The sequence below is a fragment of the Canis aureus genome, chromosome 24 (assembly GCF_053574225.1).
Source record: "Canis aureus isolate CA01 chromosome 24, VMU_Caureus_v.1.0, whole genome shotgun sequence".
Taxonomy (NCBI): Eukaryota; Metazoa; Chordata; class Mammalia; order Carnivora; family Canidae; genus Canis; species Canis aureus.
Genome location: NC_135634.1, coordinates 20,126,689 through 20,152,714, shown reverse-complemented (window position 1 = coordinate 20,152,714; position 26,026 = coordinate 20,126,689). Strand labels below are relative to the sequence as shown.

Below are 26,026 nucleotides of genomic sequence, written 5' to 3'. Positions count from 1 at the left end.
CTATTTTAAATGTCACTGCTTTATTCTTTTTTCTTTTTCCAAAATAACACATTTTGCTATTTATTTTCCTGTAACACCTGGTGATTATTGGTGGTTGGATACTATTTATGAATAAAGACCTTGGGTGACTGGTATAAGTAATTTGCCTATGTTTCCTCTGAGTAGTAAAGATCTTATTGCCTTGTAGGTTTTTTGTAAAAGAGTAAGGCTTAGGAATAGCAAGATTCCCCTATAAGACACCCTACCCCTACCATCAAATTGTCAAGTCAGGAAAAGATTTATTCTGGTAAAAGAGTGCTTTCTGTTATACATGACTTCAGTAGGGCAGCTGTTTCTGTTGACCTGATGGCCAGCAGCAGTGTTCGTTTTTGCCTTGTATCTGCACTGTATTAGCATTTCTATCAGAATTTATAATTTTTTTGGTAGGTGTTTCTTAAGTGTGGCCTGGATTTTTGGTTCACATATAAACTTCATATCCTGAGCTTCTTAGGCCAAGTTCATTGGAACTGAGACAGAAGCCATGTGATATATAACATCATCCATTGTCACTGGATGTCACAAGTCATTCACTTCTAACCTTGCAGCTCTGCACCAAATCAGAGCATTGGCACTTTATCCTTCCTCTGCTTTAAGATGAATTATATTCATACCTGGCACATTTTCTCCAGAGATGTGGAAACAGCCTTTAGTCTCTGTAATTAGTTCAAGCAATATAATCATAAGGTTCTGACCCAGTGGTCAGATTTCAGATTTATCATTATCGGCTTAAAACTTATATAGTCTTTTTTTTTTAATATTTATTTATTTATTTGAGAGAGAGAGAAAGAGAGAGAGAGATAGAGAGAGCTAGGTGGGAGGGAAGGGGTAGAGGGAAAGGGAGAGAGAGAATCTGGGAATCTCAACCAGACTCCCTGCTGAGCTAGGAGCCTGACATGGGGAATGATCTTACAACACTAAGATCATGACTTGAGCTGAAGTCAAGAGTCAGACATTTAACTGATTGAGCCACACAGGAGCCCCTATACATAGTCTTTTTAAGTGATGTTTTTCATTACTCCAAAACTGTCTTATTACCCAATATTCTGACAAACAGTAGAAAAAGAAAAATAACCGTCATATAGTCCCACAATTATACATATTAATTTCTATTTATCTGTATAGAGATATATAAATTTCACTTCTATAAGCGATCACTAATGATATAATATTATTTTTGTTGCATTAAATTAGGAGTATGTAATAAGAGAGAAAAATTTTAAAATCTGATTTATAGTTTGCACAAGAACTTCTTTTAGGGAGAGAATTCTTTGTTGAAAATATCTAGGTACCAGATGATTTAAGACCTCAGAGGAGGGGAGCATTGTGCTGTCTAGTAAAGGAAAAACAATTTGGAGCTTCTATTGCAATCAGAAGAGAAGGAAAGGAAGGCTGAAGGCTGAGAAGTGGAAGGGGTGGGCAGCCCCAGTGGCTCAGCGGTTTAGCACCACCTTCACCTAAGGCCTGATCCTGGAGATCCAGGATTGTGTCCCATGTCGGGCTTCCTGCATGGAGCCTTCTTCTTCCTCTGCCTGTGTCTCTGCTTCTCTCTCTTTCTCTCTCTCTCATGAATAAATAAATAGAATCTTAAAAAAAAAAAAAAGAAAGAAAGAAAAAAGAAGTGGAAGTGGTTGAGAAGAGGTAAGAGCAAGATGGGGAGAGAGGCAAGGACTAGGCACATGACTAGGCACAAAAAATTGTTAAAGGGTGAAATCTCACAAAGGCATGGTGGTCATTGGTGGCAATTGGTGAACATGAATGTCTTGAAATGATAGTAAGCTCTCCAGATGATCTGTCCTCTTAGCTCCCTTATATATATTATGGGCATTCTTGTGATTTCTCACCTGTTTCCTTTCATACCATTTTCTGTGAAGTTTATTAGGCTAATGAGTGTGAATGAAAACATTTTAAACATTGGACTTAAAGAGATGCTGAATTTTCACATGAGTCCACTGAGTCATCACAGAAGCTGCCCACACACAGAAACAGGCGCCCAGTCAGTGAGGAAGGAAATGGAAGAAATCTAGGGTACAATTTAAACTTTCACAGGCCGTAAACTTGGTAAGAGTAGAAGACAGTTATACCCATATCTTGAGAGGCAGAAATGTCCAATTACACATATCTGCCTGTCTGTCTTCTTCCCCAAATTCTGGGTTTACTAAAGTGATGGACTAAACTGTGGTACCCTCTGACACCTGACAGAGTTTTACCCTCAGGGAGTGTTTCATAAATGTTCATCACATGCATAATATATTTCAAATTCACAAAATAGACATTCAATAACAAAATGGGGGGGGGGGGAACCCCTGGGTGGCTTAACAGTTGAGCGTCTGCTTTTGGCTCAGGGTGTAATCCTGGGATCTGGGATCGAGTCCCACATCAGGCTCCCTGCATGGAGCCTGCTTCTCCTCCCTCTGCCTATGTCTCTGCCTCTTTCTCTGTGTCCCTTGTAGATAAATAAATAAAATATTTTTAAAAAACACAACAACAAACTCAAAATGGGAATAAAAGTACAGAGAATCTACTCGCAATGAAATATTTTGTTTAGTGAGAAGATTGAGATTATTGATTAAAATACTGGACTTCCAGTCTTTAAGATCTTAATTAACTATATTCTTTTGTTGCCAGTTACAGTGAATAAATTAGAGTTAGCTATTGCTACTCTGTTTCTATCAAATTATATATATTCACTATTCCAGAGAATAAATTGTCATCAAGGATTTTTTCCAATTATTTGTAGTATGTAATTATTCTTACACTGAACCTGAGGACCACAGCCAGTTGATGAAATAAAAAAATTGTTAAAGGGATCCCTGGGTGGCATAGTGGTTTGGCGCCTGCCTTTGGCCCAGGGCATGATCCTGGAGACCCGGGATCGAATCCCACGTCGGGCTCCCAGTGCATGGAGCCTGCTTCTCCCTCTGCCTGTGTCTCTGCCTCTCTCTCTCTCTCTCTCTCTCTCTGTGACTATCATAAATAAATAAAAATTTAAAAAAATTGTTAAAATGTATGTCATCTAGACTGGTGGGAAACCTGACTAAAAATCACAAAACCAGCTTGAAGTTTTCATTACAATAAAAATAAACATTTAAGGCAATATTTTAGTGAAGAAAGTATATATTTCTTTTTTTTTTTTGAAAGTATATATTTCTTTAAACATTATTTTCACTTACCTAATCTGGTTCTTATTTTGAAAAACAAAAATGTCAACACTCAATAATGTTGTATGTAATTATTTTATTTAAAATTGCAACTCCTTTATTTGATTTTGCATCTTCTACTCTCCCCTGAGACCTCCCCTGAGACTAGAGAAGCTGTGATTGAATTGGATCTTAGATAATTTTGAAAATGAAGTGTCCCAAAACTTTTTTTATATTAAATGGTCATTCTCAAGTTTTAAAAAAGCAGATACAACTTCAACACAGCAATGTACAAGTTTAATTTTTTGGAGGGTAAAACTAGCTATGGCTTTTCTCTCTGTATCTAAGTAATGAGTTCAGTGAGAGTCTAAGTAGGCCATGCCTTCTTTAACTGTGTGATGTTCTGCTCTCCTTCTTCCTCTGGCTTGCACATTTGTGTTCATATCATGCTGCAAGTTACATGACTGAAGAAGGGAGTCTGGGCTCGAAGTACAGAGCCCAACTCTTAATGGTACTCCTGATTCTTCTGCTGGGCACTTCTTCCTTACCATTAATCTGGACTCCTCTTCCTACCTCCAATCTTGATTCCTAATTCAAACTGTAACCCTGTTGTACCAACCACCCTCCTCACCCTTCCTCCATAGTACCCTGTGTTCTGTACTCATTAGAGTTTACTTAGGCCAGGGTAATAAACACACCAAAAAAATGCCTGAGAGTACACCTGTGGTAGCTACTCTTCAGATAGTCTAGTGAGTGGAAGAAAATAATAGATTGTTGTTTTAAGTCACTAAGTTTTGAAGTGGTTTGTTATGCACCATTAAGTACATAAATCACCACTTCAAATACATAAAGCATGAACAATTAGGAAGTCTGTCAAATAGCCAACTTTTGCAGTTAGTAATCCCATATACACCACTAACCAGGGGTATATCTTTGGGTATTTTACTTCCCTCCTTGAGCCTCAGTTTCTTATATGTAAAATAGTGATACAATAATAATAGATCCCTATCCTGTAGAGCTCTTGCAAGGATTGGATGAGAGAATGGATATAAAGTCCTTAGAAAAATGACAAGTATATATGCTCCACAAAGTGTCAGTCATTATTTTTCGCATTGACAGAGAATGCATAAATAAGGAAATTCCACTGATGACATAAAATGTGTTTCTGTACTTTCAAATCAATGTGATTCTTTTGTCAAATTAACAGAATTGGAATTGGCTTACTTAAAAATCCTAAAAGCAAACAATGAGGAGTAAAAGGGAGGATAGAGCTGGAAAAAAAATTTCTGAGCCAGATAATTTGCCAGTGAATAATCTAGAATTTACCTTAGCAATTCCAGGGTAAAACATTTCTGGAATTGATCGTGTTCCCTTATCTAGATTGTGAAGATTATGGGTCATCTTATAAACAGAGGTATGGGCAAATCAGAAAAAGTTATCAGTCCTGGTGCCAATGAGGAAGAGAGGATACACTAAATCCCAATGACTCAAGGAAAGTTTCATGAAAGGATTAGATCCAAAGGTGTTGTCAAGGTATAAGGAAACCATAAGGGATAATGCATCACCCTGGGGCTATAAAGGCTGTTTCCACTCTTGAGCCTGCAGAATTAGAGGCAGAAGGGAGGCAGCAGTTTCCTGAACACAGAAAAGAACATCATTTTGAGTGAAGACCTTCCTTGGATAGGGAGAGCCAACAGAAGGCCACAGGGAGGTAGCCAGGGGACTAAGTACCATAAATTCCTCTGACCTGCCATAGCTCCCCAGGGCTGAACCCAAACGGAGCCTTGAAGGAATGTATTGTAGTCCACCCAGTTCAGCTTTCTAGGGAAGAGTGGGGTGGAGGAGAGTGGAAAGAGAATCTGTAGGGGCCTATGAAAGATAACCAGAGGATACTGAGGGATAAAGCTGCAAGAACAGACTAATGAATCCTCACATTTAAGTACTTATATTTTCATAATCTTAATACAATTTTGTGGCAGTTTGGACCAAAGGAATATTTTCGAGTTTCTCTTCTGATCCATTGAGAAGACATAGGGAACCCAAAGGAGATATTGTCTTCATTTCCTTCTATTTCTTCTATACCTAACACTCTAAGTCATAAGGAAGCAATCTGTAAGCATTAGTCTTTTCAGCAATGATTCATGTCACTTCAGGATTGCTGTCAGATAAGTGTTGTGCTGAGCAAACAGCTATTTGTTCACAAGCAGCTGAGCGAATGCCACAACTGGTCAGCAAAGCAGGGGATTCTTGTTTATTATTTTATTTCTCCTGGACATTTGATCTGGAAATGTTTTGTATATGGCTGTCTTGATGGTCTCTAGCACTCAACCACCTTCAGCTCTGCCTTTTCTCATTTCTTCTTGGAACAGTTTCAGAAATCATCTGCTTCAAATCCGTTAGCCTTTCCTCTTTCTCCATTTCTCTTTGTTGAGCCTTCATTTTCCTCTCTGTAATGTTTTAACCCCTGACTTCAAGCTTGCTGACTGCTTTGATAGTCTCAGATCTGTTTACTGTAATTGGCTGACCAAATATAGCCGTGCAGATGAGTGTTTGAGAAATACATGCCAACAGCCTCAGATAACTTCTAATAGTCGTCACCCATCATCCCGTGGACATTAAGTGGAGGTGATTTGTGTAGGTATAGCATTTTGTGTGAATGCTGGAAGGCAAACTAAGTTGTGTTTCTATAAATCCACCTGAGGAGTGAGCAGTCCACCTAGACAAAGGTGAAGCAAAGAGGGCAAAAGATACATTCAGTGAGGCAAAAGAAAAAGGAGTTATTTGCAATGTGGATAGGAGTGAGAGAAAAGATGAACCCAATTCATCTTTCGGTTTGGATCATAATTTAGTCTAATTCCATGGAAGTGAGAAAATTTAACATTTCAACTGGAGCAAACTGTAATGAAAGACAGGTTTTGGCTGGGTTTGATCTTTTTCTGATTTGTCAAAATGTGTAAGCCAAAAAACCATCAAAAGAAGAGAAAAAACACATGTGGGGAATTGAAGACTTGAGGAAGACCCCATGGAGTCAAGAAATTGCAGAGACCACAAAGTGCATTCTGAATTGGAGGAGGCTAAGAGCTAGTCTTGTGTTCTGAGAAAAATATGGCTTTGTGAGCTCCTGAGCTATGTGTGGGAAGCTGAACTCTGTGCTGGAAGGCAACAGGCTGCTTCTAGGTCTTGTTAGAAGACACACCTTGAAATTCCAAAGAGCTAAAGCCATTTTACATAGTATCCTAGATGAATAATGTTAAGATTTTAAGATTTACAGATGAAAGGGAGTAGGTAAGTATGAAATTTTTTAATTGGCAATGTAAGTTACAGGTATATATTATCTATTATACAATGGTAGTAAAATTACTTTGATTTGGAGTAGGATAGACACACCTTGTTAATGGATTCATCGTTCTACCTGCATTGGCCTGTTAGGAATTGGAAAAAAAATACAATCCAAACACAAGTCTCATACTAGAGTGATTTTACTTGTTGTTTTTCTGTGGACTATCTGTTATTTAACTGGGAGTTATGGCATCTCTAATCTGAGGTAGCACATTATATTCCATTAGCCAACAGTTAAACAAATGAGTACTTAAAACATTTGCCCCAATTCCCTCCAATTAAAAAAATTTTTGGGGGGGTTAAATTTAAGGGTCTAGGATAGAAAGGAATTAGTCAAGATACTTGTAGAACTGAATGTGTACACATATTTCCTGTAAGTGAAACTGACCCACCCTGAGGTAAGATGGTATTTTCCTAGAGAACTCCCCTGATTACATGTATAACACCCACCCCCTATAATTACCACACCATGTGGCCCTTGATAAATTTTGTGGTGAGCTGAGGAACATCTGTCATTTTGGTATGCACACTGGCTTGCACATACTATGACAACATGCATCCTATCTACTATCCAAATGTTGATCTGATTTCTTTAATACTGATACTTCCTTCTTAATAGCTGCCTGTTCAAATTTAAAGCTATTTAGTCTGTAAAAAAATTACCTTATTGTATTATATTTTACAATGGCCTTTTGTAGAAAAGGTCTATCAGAAATCAGTTGAGCTAACATGTTGTTGGTATTGTTGGGGCCCGTTCTTTCTTTATTTCAGGCAGTGATAATTTGTCCTTGTTCTTGGAGCACAGAATGACTCCATGAATCAGGATTCTGGCCAACATATGCCAACACATTCTTAATTAAAATGCTGGCCACTACACATAAGAATTAAAGAGTACCGTACTGGATTACAAATCATATCTCTTATGTTCTGTTTGGGATTATTGCTCTGTTTACAAGAGAAAGAGAGAGACCTTGGCTAACTGGCCTTGATGGTAGAAGTTATAACCCCATGGTCCCACAAACTGCAGGAATGGAGATTGTTCCTACTAATCACGATGCTGAGTCTCCATCAACGATGACACGATAGAGTGACTAGAAGTATACACAATGTAAAGTTTTCTCATGAGGACCAGGAAATCACTAGTCATGTTTCCTTTCTTTTCCAAATTTTCTATCTTGGGCAATGGAAGGAAGCAATTCATGAACATTTCACTTTTCAAGGAATAATGACTACTGTGTTAGGTGTTTCTAATGGCAAGCTGGGGCCCACCCAGACTTTGCTGGGGCACCATTCTATAAGAAATTCTTTGTGTTCCACTCTGACTTTTTGGATGTATAGGGTAATGCTAAAAAGTAAAGACTCTGGGCAATTGGATAATTTTCATAAGCTATTCACGCTTTTGTTTCTTGTTTCTAAAACAGAGATTTTATAATATTATAGCTCGCTGGACCTAATATACCACTCATTATAAGACACTATTATTTCATGAACTATTAAGAAAGAAAAAAAAAAAAAAAAACAGTATGCAGTACCAAAAAGGCAAACAGCTCAATTAAAATGACAAAAGAAACAGTTCTGACCAAATTTGTGTATATACAGACGATCACAATCGTATCATAACTATGGTCTGATAATGATTGTGAAATGCTCTCTTCTGCAAGATGCATTCTAATTATAGACACGTTAAAGTATGACAAAGTATATATCTTAGTACTCAAGAAATATGGTAGTCTCTACCTTGTAGGAATAGTGAGTTTATCCGTGAAAAGAATGTCTGGCATGTGCTAAGTACTCAAGAAATGTTGGCTATTAATATTATTATATATACTGTTTTTGAAAGGGGGAGAGGGAGCATGTTGGGGGGGAGGGGCAAAGGGAGAGTAAGAGAGAGAATCCAAAGTAGGTTTCACACCCCGCATGGAGCCTGCACAGAGCCCAGTCTCATAACTCCAAGATCATGATCTGAGGAAAAATCAATAGTGGAGGCACAATTGAGCCACCCAGGTGCCCCAATATCTACTGTTATTACTAGGAAAATGACAGCAACATTTATGAGGTTTTAATTTTCATACTCTCAGGAAAATAAAGAGGAATTATTTTAACTTGGGACTTTAGAATGATAAACAAAGGGTTTGAGAATGGCTTAAGCTTCCTACAACTTAGTGGTCTATGTAATTCTGCACAATGACTGCACAGACATGTATGATGAAGTTGAATACTACAGTAAGTTTCAGGTGTTAACTTAAAAAGTTTCCTCATGAGGGCCTGACAAAGCCTCTAAATATTAGGAGTGCCTAGGCCTAAGCTAAGTCTTTATTTTTGACCAAATCCTCTTATTTGTGAATAATACCTTTTTAGTATCATTATTCTAGAAAGCTCAGTAGTCCATGGTGTTTCCTTCATTATATCCAAATACATATAATGATATAGAAAATTCTTGCTTTTTTTTTTTTTTTAATAGGCTCCATGCCCAATGTGGAACCCAATATGGAGCTTGAACTCATGAACTTGAGATCAAGACTTGAGCTGAAATCGAAAGTCAGATGTTTAATTGACTGAACAGTCTGGGTTCCCCAATGATGTAGAAAATTCTTAATTTTTGTCTGTGGTGGTTCAAAACCCAAAACTGAAACAAATATTTCCTACTTCCTCTTCTTTTTTTTTCTACTTCCTCTTCTTAGCCTTCATAACTGTATATCTATTGCACTATCTATGTATAAGCACAACTGGAATATTCTCTGCTAATGAAATTGATCTGTGATAACTTCTGTGATGGCAAAAATGATTTTTTTTACTACACTGTATATAATAAGTCTTTCAAGTAACATCTTGTTTCATTAATATATAAATATTTGTAAACTTATATGTAGAAGTATATGGGAAAGGTCCTATGCTTAACTCATTGAACCACACTGTGTATCAACCATCTTTCAAGGTTTCAAGTAATATCTTCTTTCATTAAGATATAAGTGTTTTCAGGGGCACCTGGATGGCTCAGTTGGTTAAGTGCCCAACTCTTGATCTCAGCTCAGATCTTGACCTCAGGGTGGTGAGTCTACACCCTGTATTGAGCTCCACACTGGGTGTGGAGTCTACTTTTAAAAATGTGCATGTGTGTGTGTGTGTGTGTGTGTGTATGTGTGTTTGTAAATTTAGATGTAGAATATGATGGCAAAAATGATTTTGAAGATATTTCTGGCTTTTAAAGACAGAACCAATTCACTTCAAATATAAATTTTCTTTTTTTCCTTTCACATGTCCTCCCTTCCTCCCTCCTATCCTCCTTTCCTTCTTTCTCCTCGTTTTCACCTTTCTCTTCCTCTACCCTCTCCTCACCCTCCTCCTCCTTTTCCTCTTCCTTCTTCAAAGATTCTCCTCCAAGACTTGGAAATCCTTTTCACCAGACTTGTTTTCTATTTTCCCCTTAGAAAATACTTACCAATTCCAACAACCAAGACTAAAAGCTGTTACTTTAGGGAAAAAAAAATCCTGTTTCCTAGGCTATTTTTATTTAAGTGTTCTAGCCCACATGTGAACCATATAACCACTCATTGGAAACTTGTTTCTGTGGCCTAATTTCCTCTATGCTATTATATAGAATTAGACTTCACTCTTACAACTCATGATCAAGAAAACAATGTTTCCACTTGGAATTAGTAATTCTTCTGCCAGGAAAGGCTTTTGATTGGGTTTCACTATCAGTGCTCACATGACTAGCACTTTACTCCTATTCCAGTACATATTAAATATGACCCTGTTTCTTGGCTCAAAGAAATTAAAATTAAATAGGAAAGAATCAGTTCTATTGCTACACATCACCTGAACACATCAACTGGTAGAAAATCTTTGTTTGCATCTGGATCAGCACAGTAAGCTGCATCAGGTTTCAGACTTGCAATTGTGTTTGCTACAGTTGTATTTATAAAATAACTCCTTTTAACCGTCAAAAGAATGCATCATGGAAGTGAAGTTCTTGAATTGCTGTAATTATGCCTAAACAGGTTCAGTGATCCATTATGCGGCCCTGCCTCAAGGCAAATGAAGAAACATGTCAAGAAGTACTTTAAGCAACTCTACAGAAAAGACTTAAGACATTGAGTAGTTTTGACTGTGAACGTATCCATCCCAAATTTCAGAGTCAAATTTTTTCAAAACAACTATTTCACAGTAGTTTGCATAATAGTAAATTAAACTTCCAAAACCACATTCTTTTCCTTTTGAGAGCTTTGCTGTATGGTATAATACTTAGTAGGAAGAAAATACAAAATCAAAGCCAATTTATCTAGCTGGGGGAAAAGCCTGCATTTGCTACTCCAATTATTTTTAGAGTTTTCTTCCTGCTGAAATTATTGGAACACAAAAACAGGGAGTGGTTAAAGTGTTGGGGAACCACTTTCAATTGGCTTTAGTAAGTATTTCACAAAGAGTCATGAAATTAACTCAGGAAAATTGCTAAACAATTTAAAAAGCAGCAAGAAAACAATAGTCAGAGACTTGATTTTAGAAGGCTTTCCAAGTTGTCCGGAGTCCACAATAAGGCTGACCTTCACAGCTTTTAGGTTTGGGAAGAGAGGATGTGGAGATGATTAGTTGTAGGAGGAAGGGTAGAGATGGAAAGAAATTACTTATCTTTGGCTCTAATCCCACCCCTGCGGCCATGAAGGAACAGAAGGCCAAGTGAGGTAAAAGTTACTAGACAATGACAATAGACCCAGATCAGGGGACAATATCCCAACAGCCCTTGGCAGCCTGGGTATTGATTCTGACCTTGAGATAGGAATCTGAGACTCACTGTCCAAACAGGATTAAAAACATTTTTTGAGATATATTGTATTCTTTATATATTATGTTTAGCCTTTAAAGTTGAAGTGTTCCCTCTCTATAAACCCTACACCATTGGAAATATGAGCAGTACAAAAGAAAGTTGTAGCATAAAAATTTTTAAGAAAAAGAAGAGATTCAAAGATTTTTGAGAAGGTAGAGTGTAGGGAGCATGTAACAAATCAATGACAATAAACAATAAAGGTGAACACTTTATAATAATAATAAATAACTTTATAATATACCTTAATATTTATTAAGCTATGTACTGGCAGAGTTCTAAACTCTTTCCTTATGTTAATTGACTTAGCACTCATAATAACACTAGAGGTAGGTAGTTTTATTATTCTCATTTTACAGACAAGGAAACTGAGGCATAGAAAGGTGAAATAATTTGCTAACATGACTGGACATGTGATAGAGGCCAGATTCACACTCTTGCTTCAGTATCTTTATGATCAGCTGCAAAACCCTTTTGCTGTTTGTTCTGTAAGCATTTTTTTTTGTAATGCATAAGCATCTATTTCTTAATTGTAAAGGGATTTTCTGACCACCTTTATTTCCTAGGAAAATTTGTGTTGATGTTTGTTTATTGATCAGTTTTCTTGTTAAATCCAGAAACTTGGCTATCAAGATGTAAACTGAAATGATGGAACCAATTCTTTAGAATAGATCCTACTATCTGATTTGGCTGCTGCTACTTTATAACTATATACCAATGATTGTTATTACTATATTAATACTCCATATTTGCCTTGAATATCAAGTTTGCTTCTTGATTCATTGAGATATCCATATGAACAGCATTGTGTACAGTAGAATTGGCCTATCACAGCATCACAGGTTCATGGGTTGGCCAAGAACAGATGATAGGGCAGTTGCTGTCACTCTGTAATGTTCAAATTGTTAAACAATAGCTCCACAAAACAGAGCCAATATTTCCTGGGTTCATTGATACTGAGCTACCTTATTTTACTCACTGGTCTACAAAAGCAGATTCAATATTCATTTGAATATAAATTTAATTCATATTAAACTGCTTTTAGCAGTTAAAGCATTGTAGAGGTATAGGTCATTTTTCACATGGGAATTACAAGTGGGTGGATATTGGATGGAAATAGGGGTTGAGAAAGAAATGAAAAGGATAGGAAAGAGGATATAATAGCATAATAGGTCATATTGCCTTAATTTATTAACTCATAAAAATCACCTATGAGGGGGAATCAGAGATAAGTTTATTTCATTTCAATGAAAATAAAGGTGCTACTCTGTTGCTTAATCTCCTTTGGTTTCTAGTTCAATGGTAATTTGATGTTGAGAACACTAATTGTCCCCTGTAAAATACAAAAGACTTAGTTTTTCAAGCCAATGCAAATGTACGGAAAAAGAAAACAATTAAAAGATTTAGAAATAAATTAAAGGAAATGATAAAAGAATAAGAAAAATAGGAACCTAAAACATTTTTTTTGAAGATTTTATTTATTATTCATGAGAGACACAGAGAGAGACAGAGACACAGGCAGAGGGAGTGCCATCTGATTCTTGTTGTGTCCCTAGAGCTTAGAATGGTGCTTGGCATATAATAGGTCCTATAGGGAGCCTGTTGTGGGACTTGATCCCAGCACCCCAGGATCATGACCTAATCCAAGGGCAGACGCTCAGCCACTGAGCTACCCAGGTGCCCCAGGAACCTACAACATTAATTGGTATTGTTTCTGTTGGATTCTGCCCCATTTTGCTTGCTCCCATTTACCACATATGATAATATGGGGGGGATAATTGGGTTGGTGAAATGACAATATGCAACTCTTGTTAGTCTTCAGATTTTCACTATTTCAAAAAAGGTACCACGTGTGTATGCATGTGTGTGTGTGTGTGGGGTGTCTAAATGCAGGAATTTTGTCTTGGGAATGAGAGACTCATATACAAATTTTTCTATCCTCTGTAGTCAATAAATTGGGTAGACTAACCATAGAAGATCTCTGGCAGAAGACTGAGTACATATACCATTCTATTACCATGAATTTAAAATAAGAAAAATTTTAAAAGCTTTAAAACAACTAAGACAACTCAGAAAATTGATGAACTTATAACTCATGAGGGCAAACACCGAAGAGCCAGCATATCTAATTTACATTGCTTACCACCCAGACATTTTCTAGATGTTATGTATAGACTAAATTATGCCATTCATTTATTGGAAACATTGCTGTGAACATACCAAATACATAACTGGGATAGTAGAGTAAAATAGAAAGCTATTATTTTTCAATGAGTATAAAATTAGCATGAAATATAGCCAGGAGTGAAATTCATTTATATATCCAATTCATATTTACTGAGCACCTATTATATGCCAAGCACCATTCTAAGCTCTGGGGACACAACAAGAATCAGATGGCAGTCCCTATATTCAAGGGTTTTATATTCTACTTAGGAAGACAAACAATGAAAAAAATTAAACAAGTAAAATGCAGAATTTATTGGATAAGTTCTGTGAAGAAAAACAATGAGTGAAATAGAGAATAAGCTGGGCAGGGCCTTTTCTTTTACATAGAGTAGTTAGGGAAGGCTATACTCTGAATGAAGGTGATATTTAAGGAGAGATATGAAGGAGATGAAGGATCTAATCCTGCATATATCTGGGGAAAGAGGAAACAGTATGTGCATAAACCCTGAGACAGGAACACACCTGGCATGTCAGAGTATAGCAAGAACACCGTTGTAGCAGGAGTGGGCCAAACAGGGGCATGGTAGGAGATGAAATCAGAGAGATGGTGCCTTACTTTATGTTTATGTTTTACTCTGAGTGAGATAAAAGGCACTGGAAATCTTTGCACTGTGTTGTGACCACAATTTCATTAAAAAGGATCATGCTAGGGGCAATAAAGAGTATAACGAGCAATGATGGAAACAAGGTGACAGATTAGGAAGGTTATGCAAATATCCCAGGGGAAGATGGTGGTGGCTTGACCCAGCCAATGTTGACGTCCCAATTAGTGGTCTGAAGTGGTCTGATTCTAGGTATATTAAAGGCAGAGCCAACTGCATTTGCTGGGTGGATTGGATGATGTGAGATGTGAGAAAAAGAAGAGCCAAGGATGACCCCAGAGTTTTTCTCTTAGCTGTAGCTGGAAGGAAGATTGTCACTTATTGACATGTAGAAGATTTAGAAAGAGAAGGGTTTTGGAGGAGAGGAGATCCACAAGTTCAGTTTTGGATATATTAAATTTGATATACCTATTAGATATCTGAGCAGAGATGTCCAGTAGGCAATTGGTAATTACATGAAAGTTTAGGTTATGTACACCTTCAGCTTTATTGTATATCACAAAATTATTCCCCAAATTATTTATACCTATTTACATTTCATGTTCATGTAACAACATGGTTAATTTTTCATTCTGATAATCTAATGGTAATATCTGATGTCGCATTGTGAAGATACTCTTTAACAAAAACAAACAATACTCCTGGAACTATACCATCTGAATCTTAACAATCACCACATGTTTATAACCTACTAGCTAGTGGTGCTATTGCCACATTTTCCCAAACCAAAGTAGTCAATAACTGGAATATACTGATACTCCTAGGAAAAAAAGTGAATCAGTGGTTTGTTTCTATTTTCTTTTGAGGAGATGGAAATTTCTACAGACAGCATGCATAGATTTGATATGGCTAATTCTCTTGTTTTGGGTTTTGATGATGATCAATGTCTCACTAATGTAAACTAATTTGGAAGCATTGGAGGTACTAGATTTTTGATTTTTGAAGGAAAGAATGTAATTTTGTATATTCATCAAAACTTTACTAGGCTAATACTGATGACCTAATAGCCTCCTTATGATTAGGTGTAATTGTACTTAGAATATTAAATGTGCTTGGACTACTGCTGGACTCACTTTTACTGCAATAAGTGGATATTTAAAGGTGGTTTTTCTCTGAGTATGTTCACATTTACCTCAAAATACAATTTGAATATGAGGGTGGTTTGGATTACTGTTTATAAATTGAGAATAATTTATTTTGTTTGTAGTTACTTGATGGGGAATTTCTGCTTTCCCCCATGCCCAAACATTTTTTCGTTTATGTTGATTGACTTACTTTGCAGTATTAACTTACTGCAAAGAAAGAGAATAACCATGAATGGCTCTGTGTGTGTGTGTGTGTGTTTTTTAGTAGAAAAATATTGTGGAAATTATCAAGATATTATTTTCTTTAAAGGTATTTGGAATGAATTCCAGGTGGCAGTTTTGCTCATCTCCATTTCTGGAGCTTGTCAGTAAGCCATCCACAACAAGCAAAACAGTAGTGACAGTGGCCAAATCTTCTTGTGAGTCACTCAGTACCTGATCAGGAATTAGAAGACCTGAGTTATATTCTAGTCTCTATGATTAATTAATAATTTTTCTATTAGTAGGCAAATAATTCCCTATTTCTCAGTTTCTTTAAAATGGTTTGAAATATATGGTTGCCATAATAAAATATTTTTAAAAATATAAAGTGAAAATGAGAGGTCTCATTTTTATAGTACTTCTGAACTAAAATTCTTCGTGAATTTTTCTCCAACTCACAAAAGCTGAGAGTGGAGGGAACAGGGAAAGTGAGTGATATAAAGGAACATGTTTTATAACTACTATTATAAAGTAGTGTATGAGAAATACCAAACACTGGGACATATCAGAAAAATGTGTAAATTCTGACTTGATTTAATTTAATGTAATAATTCAAAATGTTAACAAATAATTTGTGTGTAATTTGAGTAGTATCTAGATTGTATACAGCCTCAGTTACTATACATAAGCTTTCTTCCACCAGCCTTTCTCTTTTTGTTGAGGTTGTGTTGGAACTATGCAAAAATAAAGAAGGAAAATACATTTTTTTCAGTTCTCTTTGTGGTTATATCTGATATTTATGCCATATATTTGTGGGAGAATAAAGTAGAAAAGCCTTGGACTGAACTGGCCTGGCTTCGATCCTACTGTTTCCACCAATCCTCCCTTTTGCTGGGACCACTTTATCTACCTTCATTAAGTTTCACTACGTCCAGTTTCCCAGACCAAATTTCTATTCAGGCCAAATTTAAGTAGCTCCAGGCCAGCAGCTTAGTAGCCCAGCCATGTTAGTCTAACAATTTGTTTCCCTATTCTGGACGCAGCACAAGTTTAGTCACTAAAGTCTCACCTCATTTAACCATACCTGAGTCTCTATTTCCTGAACTGTGCCTCTTCTATTGTCCTTTGGAGCAGTAGCCTTACCTTTTCCTTAAATTCCTGAAGGGTAGAAGTTTTTCCCTGTGCTTCAGACCCTGTATCTGGATGCAGATACCTGCTGCCATCTTTTCCCGTGATGCATTTCTTTGAAGTAAGTCTGGACTTTACCATTGGCAATTGCACCACATCTTACTCACCTGCCCTATAGCTGCTGACTTCTCAATAACTGAATGTCTCTATGCTTACCAGTCATCGTCTGTTGGTCTTCTGCTTATTGGTTGCTTCAGGTTCCTCTGATACCCCTTGCTCTCTATGGGTCCTGTTACCTGGTTCTGGGATCTTAGGAGGTAGCCTAGCAATCAATAGGTCTGTGCAATCTCTGGGTTTAGAGTCTCCTGGACTGACTGAGTCTGAGCCAGGTTCTAAAATGCTCCAGAGGAGGGCACATTTTATTAAAGGTAGTATTCTTCATATGAAGTTTCCTTCAAAGAAGATGATCTTTTTAGACACTCATGTCTCATGTGGAAAAGGAACTCAGTGTTCTTAGGCATTTGGTATACCTACAAATGCATAAAAGAGAGTACCAAAATCTTTGGAACAGAAATTAAGAAAATCCAGTACATTTCCCTCTCAAAATACAAAACAAAACAAACAAAAATTCCAAAGGATACAAAAATGACCAGCTAGTTTTAAACAATGGTGCATTTCATCTAAGACTTAATTAACTCTAGAAAGGCATAACTTGTAATGTTTAAGGACATTGGTCATGAACTTTGCTAGGCCAGGAGGTGACAAGAGAAAACTAGTTAATAATTCTGTAGTTACTAAGTTAACACCCTCAATCCCAGTAAAAAAAGGGAGACAGAAGCATGAATTTGATGTTCCCCAAATTACTAAATGTTTAAGTGAACCTTAATATAATAATTATGGTCTGCTCACTTGAACGAATCCTTTGATATTAAACAGATTGTTTTTGTCATTTTTGAAAGGGCATAGTATATTTACCTGCCACAGTAATATGTTTGAAATGGGCTTATTTTTTTTTTTAATTAAAAAAAATTTTTTTTGAAAGGGGCTTATTTTGGAGGTTAATGTCAGTGGAGTCATATGTAGTATGAAAACCTGTGAAACTGTTTTGAATGACGTATGAAAGTATTACTCATAAAGAATTATTTGTTCACAAGATTAGTAGGTTGAAAGCAATCTAAGTAGAATCCAAAAGTACCACACAATTTCATCTCCATCATAGGCAAAAATGATAAGAAAAATTCTGTATCGAAAAGATACATAAATGCAGAATTTAGGATGACATCTTGAATGGAATGAATCCAGTAAGAAGTTTTTTACTGCCCCCTGCTGTCAGTTTCTAAAAGAAATATAGTAAAATTACTGTAAAAACTGACTCCAGAGGAATTAGTTGAACAAATTGGTTGGGAAAAAAAAAATTCCCTGCCTTTAATTACACCACTTTTTAGCCAATAATGCTAATGTTTACTTCATGTTTGTGAGCAATAACCTGTCAAACTAAGAGACTAACTCTAGCAGAGTGTCTATTAGTGGATGTAGGGTAAGAGGTCAAGTTTGTGGCTTGTGAAATGCTATATTAATAAGAATGTACCAGTATTGCAATTTTTAGCCAATGATGCCTACTTAACATTTTGCCAAATTTCACAATTTTGAGTTTACTTTTTAATATTTACGTAATCCAAGTAAAACATCTTTCATTAATAAAAGCAAAACTTTCAAAATAACTGAATGAATAAATGGCTTATTTTTGTAGTATAATCCAGTTTGTAATGTTATTTTCATTTTGGCATATAAAATTAAGTAATGAGAAATAATAAAAGTATTAGATACTAACACAGCAGTCACAAGGGGCAAAGCACTGTTTTATTTTTTCACATATTATTTTACTTGGTCCTTATGAAATAGAATGAGGTAGGCATTATTTTAATTCCCATTTCACAGATAAAAAAAACTAAGTCACAAAGTAACTTGCCTCAATGACACAATTGGCAAAAGGTGGAGCCATGATTGGAAACACTGCAATTTGATTCCAGGGTCAACCTTCTTTAACTTTTTGCAGAGAAAGTATGAACTCTGCAAGAAGGAAGAACTCTAGACATTAGAATAGTCATGGGGGTGTAAGTGTATATGGATTCCAACTAACCTCACGCTCATGTAATTGTTTGTTTGTTTGTTTGTTTGTTTTTTGCTATATCTCTGGCTGTAGTGGCCAGAGCTGGTGTATGAGCGACAGACCTGTATGACTTTCACCATGGTTTATCTTTCTTTGTTTCCTTGGTCGCATCACATTGAAGGTATGTGGGTGTGCTTTTTTAAACTGAGTATGTGCCCACTTAGCCCAGGCCTTAGATCAGATTATATATTTGGGGGTAAATCTTGTGGTTGGCCTCTGCATATCTGTGCCTTGCATCTCTGTACTGGCAGAAAACTTCCAGTTTTAGCCACACTTTCAGCCATCTTCAGCACCTCGTATTCAAGTTATGCACACACTTTCATGGTACCTTAAATGAATCAGTTTACATTTTAAGTTTCCTGGGATGTTATTCATACCAGAGTCCTATTTAATAACCTATTTGTGCTCCTCTATGCCTGTCTGATACTTTGCCTTCTCCTTAGTAGCACATGGTTCACGATAACAGGCACATCCCACCAGTGATATCTACTACAACTAGTATTTGCGATTCTGGGATGCTTTTTCCTTGCAGGTATTTGAAAACATCATGTCAGGCTCCAGAGGGCTCACTATACAGGAAATTTCTTCTCATTGAACATTAAAGTAAAATCAAAAGTCAACACAAATCATTTGATATTCACAATAAAAAGTTCTTACCTGACTCGAGGAGTTGGGTTTCCAGTGACTCTACACTCCAAGTAAACTCTACTTCCTTCTGCCACTTCTTGGCTCCGAAGCTTCTGGATGAATCGTGGAGCTGAGGGGAAGTGGAGTGCATTCTGGGGCTGTGGGTGAGAGATGTTATTGGTTGGCACTGCCTTGTCCTGGTCTGCTTGGTAGCAGTGCCTGGCTTTGGGTAACTTGACCTTCGCTTCTATCTCCTGTTGGTCTCCAGTGGGGCTCTGGCTGGCTGAGGCACTCATCAGGGTTGACGGCTGATTTTTAGGAGACAAGTACCCACTGTCTGGTGATGAGGACTCCCCAGTGGGGCTTCTATTTCTTGGCTTTGCTGCTTCTCTAAATATGGATGTCAGCTCCTCAATGAAATTAGCTGCCTTGTCACATAGCTGGCTCTGGGGGCCAGTCTTAACTTGATATGCTGGTTTGGGCTTTACATTTGTGTTGGGAGTTTTTGCACCACGTTTTTCAGCCTTTCGGAGGCTCCGGATATAGCTGGGACTGGCAAGCAAGGGTGATTTGGCAGGTTTCCTCTTTGAAGGAGATGAAGAGATACGGTCAGTTTGTTCTGGCAGAGGTTGGACAGGTGTTGGCCTGTTACCATGAGGTCTTCCTGAGGAGGTTGGTTCTCCAAATCTGGTCTCCTTATGGGAAGGATTTTCACAGACACTTACAGGAGAGGTGTTGAAAATCTGTGAGATCTCCTTTTCTGAGTCAAAATCTTCTGTTTCAGAGTTGGCTATCGCTCTCCGGGCCAGATCAAGACTCTTGTTTATCTCTTCCTGGCTGAGAAAAGCAGAGAGCTCAGGGAAGAAGTCAGCCTTCTTGCTTTCTTCCTGCATGTCTGACAGGGAATCGTAGAAGGAGTCATGGGAGGAAGTCTCCGACATATTTCAATAGTCTTCATACACTCTTTGTTTGCTTTCAACAGGAAGGCCAGAGGCACTGGAAACCAGTTTATTTCTTGTGTTCTGCAAGACGACATAGAGAGAATTGCCATTAGTAGTAATGGTTGTGTGTGTGTTTGTGTGTATTTTCATAATACTACTAATTTACAAGTTGGGAGAAACATTAAAGTGAACAAATAAAGTTTTGTAAAAATACTTTTTTCTCTCTTCTTCAAGTTGGGAGAAATATTAAGTATACTTGCATTTATTATTTATCACTTTAATGTAATATTTTCCCTGTGAGTGAATATTAAGTATCTTACTAACCACCATTGAATAGCTAAAAAAAAAAAATATCTGCAGCAGGCATTAAAAATATAGTAGGGCATTCTGCTCTTCTTAGAGCCTCCTTCTTTTCTATCTCCCCCCACTATATACCTCATTAAAGCTCTAATTTCATTAATGTTATGAGATTAGTGGCTTATTGATATTTTAAGTAAATCTGATTCTGTTTATCTCACTCTAAACCACAAATATATTTGGATTTTAATTTATCTTTAGTTTTCAATGAAATATTTGAAATCTTGTTTCATTTTTTCCTTGTGTCCATTTATATGCATTCATATTTACTCATTCAATAGTTATTTCAACACATAATTATAATAACTTATTAAGTTTCATTTTCTAGACTGGAGATTGGCAAATTGTTTTACCAAGGGCCAAATGTAAATATTTTTGACTTTGTGGGCTGTACGTCTCTGTTGTACAAAGACACAATGCCTCTGGCCTTCCTGTTGAAAGCAAACAAAGAGTGTATGAAGACTATTGAAATATGTCAGAGACTTCCTCCCATGACTCCTTCTATGATTCCCTGTCAGACATGCAGGATGAAAGCAAGAAGGCTGACTTTTTCCCTGAGCTCTCTGGTTTTCTCAGCCAGGAAGAGATAAACAAGAGTCTTGATCTGGACTGGAGATCAACTTTGCATTGCGACATGACTGGCCAATGACAATATATAAATGAATAAGAATGGCTATGTGCCAACAAATCTTTATTTATGGACACTGATATTTGAATTTTATATAATTTTTACATGTCAAAATTTTATTTTTCCTTTGAATTTGATTTTTTTTCAACAGTTAAAATATATAGGGACACCTGGGTGGCTTAATCGGTTCAGCATCCGACTCTTGATTTTGGCTCAGGTCAGGATCTCAGGTCATGAGATCAAGCCCCGTGTCTGCTTGGAATTCTCTCTCTCCTTCTGCCCCTCCTCCCACCTCCCTCTCTCTCACTGTCCTCTCTTAAAAAAAAGAAAAGAAAAAGTGTATATATATATATATATATATATACTGATTATATATATATATACACACACACACACACACACATATAATTGTTAGTCTGCAGGTCACATAGAAACAGGTGGTGAGATGGATAGATGGATTTGGCCCAGGGTTTGGGTCAGTTTGCTGACTCTTGATCTAGACTGAGGTCACAGTCCTTATATTCAAAGAATTAAAAGTCATATGGGATTATAAAGGGGAGAAGTAGAGAAGACATTAAACAAATAACATGATATAAAAATTAGAGTATTAAAGGAAAACTAAAAGAGCTTTGTTGCTATGAGAACCTAACAATCTTTTAAGGACATGTGAGAGAACTTTGTGCCTTGTATAGGACATTTATATGGAAATACCACCAGCATTTCTATGTTCATTATATAGAAATGCCACTACTGGTTTCACGATCTGCAAAATAATGGGGCAGCAGCTGAAATTCCACTGCATTTTGAACTAAATGTTATGAGGTAATGACTCTCCTGTTACTCTAAGTATGCTATTCTTTTTCTATATATTGTTCAGAGAATGATAGAGGGAAGATCTGGAAAACTTCAGAAGGGAAATTTGCCTCAAGGTTGAGTCTAGATGTCAACAAAGGAAGCTTGTTGGATGTTGTGAAACTCAACTTTATAGGTTGGGTCAGGAGTAAACTTGGTAAGAAATTCATTCTCCATAAGGTAAGTGTTCCTCAGAATTGGGTTGCTTGTCCAGAAGCAGTTTCCCATCTAGGGATTCTTAGAGTGATGAGATTTTGTCTTATTAAGTGACATGTCATTTTCTCTCCTATGACCAAAAACGAGCCAGCTTGCATTTTTGACTCCTGTAAGTCTCCAATCTCAAAGAACATTATGTAAAGGGGTTCTAGTAATCTACCTCAAGGACTTACTACCACATAAGATACAGTGATTCATAGAATCTGTCAATTTAACAGAAGATATGTAATCAGATCCTAAAGCTCAATATTAACCTACCATGTTTTCTTTAGTCAAAAGTTGTACTTGTGTTTTAGGCGTCCTCTTAGAAAGATTACTCTGTTGTACTTGAATTATGAGATCCTCCACATTCTAGTGCTATCCTATCTACTAAACCATATTACCCCCTATTCTCCTAGTAAATCTTACAAATCCATTGGACTGGTTTTGTCACTGTCTGCCTCTTTATAATATTACTGTAATTCCTTTGTCCTGTCTGTGCTCCAGAATGGAATCATTTTGATTCCTCACTGATTCTTTAAATATAGTTCATATATGGAGAGAAGATGTAATCAGTTTTGTATATTTTAATATGTTTTGTTCACGAGAAGCAGGCAGTTAATATATGATTTCGAAAAGGCACATCAAACATAGAGATTATTATGTATATAATATATAATATAGAGAAAACAAAATTAAATATGAAAATATATAGCCTGATTTTTAGTTTTTTTTCACATACTTTTCATCCTAAGTACCTATTAGCTTTTACTTTCCTACCTAGCCTTCTCCCAAGACTTAAGTATCAGGAACTAGAAAATTCTCCTTCAGTTTGTGTGCCACTTTCCCTTAAGGTCAAAGCTTTCTGAATCTCAAAATCCAGAAACATTGGTAGGAGCTTGGAAGTTTATGAAGGTAGAAGGAGAGACCACATACTAGTGTTCTAGTGGTCATGGTTCTCAGTGGGAAGCCAAATCTGGGGAACAGTAATAGAAAGCTTGGAGCTTATGCTTCTCCCTCTATGTCTCTGCCTCTCTCTGTGTGTCTCTCATGAATAAATAAATAAAATCTTTAAAAAAAGGGGGGATACCTGGATGGCTTAGTGGTTGAGCATCTGCCTTTGGCTTAGGGCAAGATCCTGTTCCGGGATTGAGTCCTGCATCAGGCTTCCTGCGAGGAGCCTGCTTCTCCCTCTATGTCTCTGCCTCTCTCTCTCTGTGTCTCATGAATAAATAAATAAAGTCGAAAAAAAGAAGAAAGAAAGAAAGAAAGAAAGAAAGAGAGAAAGAGAGAAAGAGAAAGAAAGAAAGAAAGAAAGAAAGAAAGAAAGAAAGAAAGAAAGAAAGAAAGAAAGAAAGAAAGTTTGGAGCTTGTTTCTGGCCACAAAAAAGAAAAAAAATAGTAAAATCATGGCAAATATACAAGCACCAAAATAAACATTCATGCGAGGTTTTATTTACCTAATTAATGAGGAAACTGGTAAGATATATAAGTATTTCTTCTTTTTTAAGATTTTATTTATTTATTCATGAGAGACACAGACACACACAGAGGCAGAGACACAGGCAGAAGGAGAAACAGGTTCCATGCAGGGAGCCCGATGTGGGACTCGATCCCGGGTCTCCAGGATCAGGCCCTGAGTTGAAGGCGGTGCTAAACCGCTGAGCCACCCGGGCTGCCTTGATATATAAGTATTTTAAAGCAGACTCTAAAGTATATGGATACATATATAAGTATAATATATATGTATATATAAGTATGTAAGTGTATATGCAGACAATCAAGAATGCTAAAATGAATTTACTAATAAATTTGAAACTGGTTAATATATAGAGAGCAATAAAATATAATGTTTGGAGTCATTTCTATGGAGTACAAACTAATAGTATTTTTACTGGAAAAAATGTATTTGTATATCTATGCTGAAGTATAATTTACATTGTTACCAGATTTTTACAATTTACAAAGTTATAAAATTACCTAATTAAAGACAGTAAATGTATAGACCACAATAAAATCAGATGACCTTGGAAGGTCCAGAGACCCTACCGAATATTTAATTGAAAAGATACCAGTTCTGTATTGCTTATTTTAAAGTCTTTCATAGTTTGTCCCGAGAAGGCAGATTAGTTTCTCCCAGGACAGAACCTTGAATTACAATTAGCCCTTCAGTCAGCAAAAATGGTAGATGGTTTAGGAGAAGTCAAGGTCAGGGTCAACTCTTAAAACATGTGAAGATATAAGCTACCAGGCAACATTAACTCAGAAGACATGAAAATTGGAAGAGAGAGATGCTAGGGCCAAAAGTATATTTATATTCTGAAGGAAAAGCAGACCATATTTTCATTTCTTGCAAAATTTATTTTTCTTTGGAAGAGAAGTTTCTTTTCTCTGTTGGTCTGTTTATTTGTTTTTGGCCTTCGAGAAACTAATTTTTTGTATTGAACTCAGTGTGAGAGAGATTGGAAAATGTAATTTTAAAAAAGACAGGTTTCGAAAAAAAAAAAAAAAAGACAGGTTTCTGCCCTCATGGACCTTAGTGTATGGGGGATTTAAATAAGTAATGAGCATATATAATTTAGCGTGTCAAGAGCTGTGATGAGAGAAGAACAAAGTGTTATGTTAGCACTCAGAGGGGATAACAGGGTTATATGATCAAGAAAAGTTTTGTGGAAGATGAAGCCTATAAAATGGTATGTGAAGAATGAGGGAGAGTTAGGCAGGTAAAGAGAACATCGGCAGAAGGATGGACAAAGTTGTGGATCCCAGGGAGAGTACGGCAGACTCAGGTAACTCAGAGAGGTTTGGTGAAACAGAAATCTATCTGGAGATGGGGGAAAGTCACCAGAGAAAAAGTTAGAAAGCAAGAGTGATGTCAGAGATCCTGAAACCATGTCAAGAACTTGAATTTTATCTTAGGTGCAGTTAGAGGACAAAGAAGACTGTTAAGTACATGAGAAGTATCACCAGAGTTGCATTTTAGAAAGAAACTCAAGGATTGAGTCAGGGGAAGAGGAAGACAAGATGAAAGTCAATGGGAAGGCTTGTGTCCTATTCTCAGGCTGTGTGTATTTATCATTGCTTTATCTTTGGTTGCCCATCATTTGAACATCCTTATTAGTTTTGGATAATGCCTCACGTTTTGAGCCTCAGTGAGAAACTAAGCTCACTTATCATAATGGAACATGGATTCTCCAAATATTTGCTTTCCCAGCCCCTTGGAGCCTGGCACAAGTCTTGACACATGGCAATTATATGCATCCATCTTGGACTTCAAGGCAGGTTCCATGGAGAAAACATTCTGACTTCTGGGAGTAGCTGTAGATGCAGCAACTTGCAGTATGGAGGGGCAGGAGTGGTGGCTGTGCAGAGAGTGGGAGGTGGAAGCTGTGGTGTGGACCATTTAGCTGGTGGTAATGGTGTGGACCATTACCACAGCAGTGGTAGCCATACATGAGCCTATTTCTGGCCTTGTGGTCTTGCTTCCAGCATACACTATGGGCCTCATTCTGTGAATTGCCACAACTCCTATCAATAATTTGTTTTGAAAAAATAAATAAATAAAAAAAAAAAAAAAAAAAGAAAAGAAAAAAAAATAAATAAATAATTTGTTTTGCACTCATGTTGACCAAAGAATATTTCTTGCCATTACGGAGCACAACTAATAGATTAAA

The 26,026-nt window shown here is 36.8% G+C and overlaps 1 protein-coding gene across 5 annotated transcripts in view; it reads right to left on the bottom strand.

Annotated features, from left to right (window-relative positions):
* Positions 1-26,026, bottom strand: part of PALLD (palladin, cytoskeletal associated protein) — a 408,251-nt gene that overhangs the window by 361,369 nt on the left and 20,856 nt on the right. For all 5 annotated transcript variants that reach the window (XM_077868505.1, XM_077868503.1, XM_077868504.1 and 2 more), the window contains exon 2: positions 19,410-20,401. In XM_077868505.1, coding sequence (XP_077724631.1) covers positions 19,410-20,320 — 911 coding nt within the window. In that variant the 5' untranslated portion in view covers positions 20,321-20,401. The remainder of the gene's footprint in view (positions 1-19,409; positions 20,402-26,026) is intronic.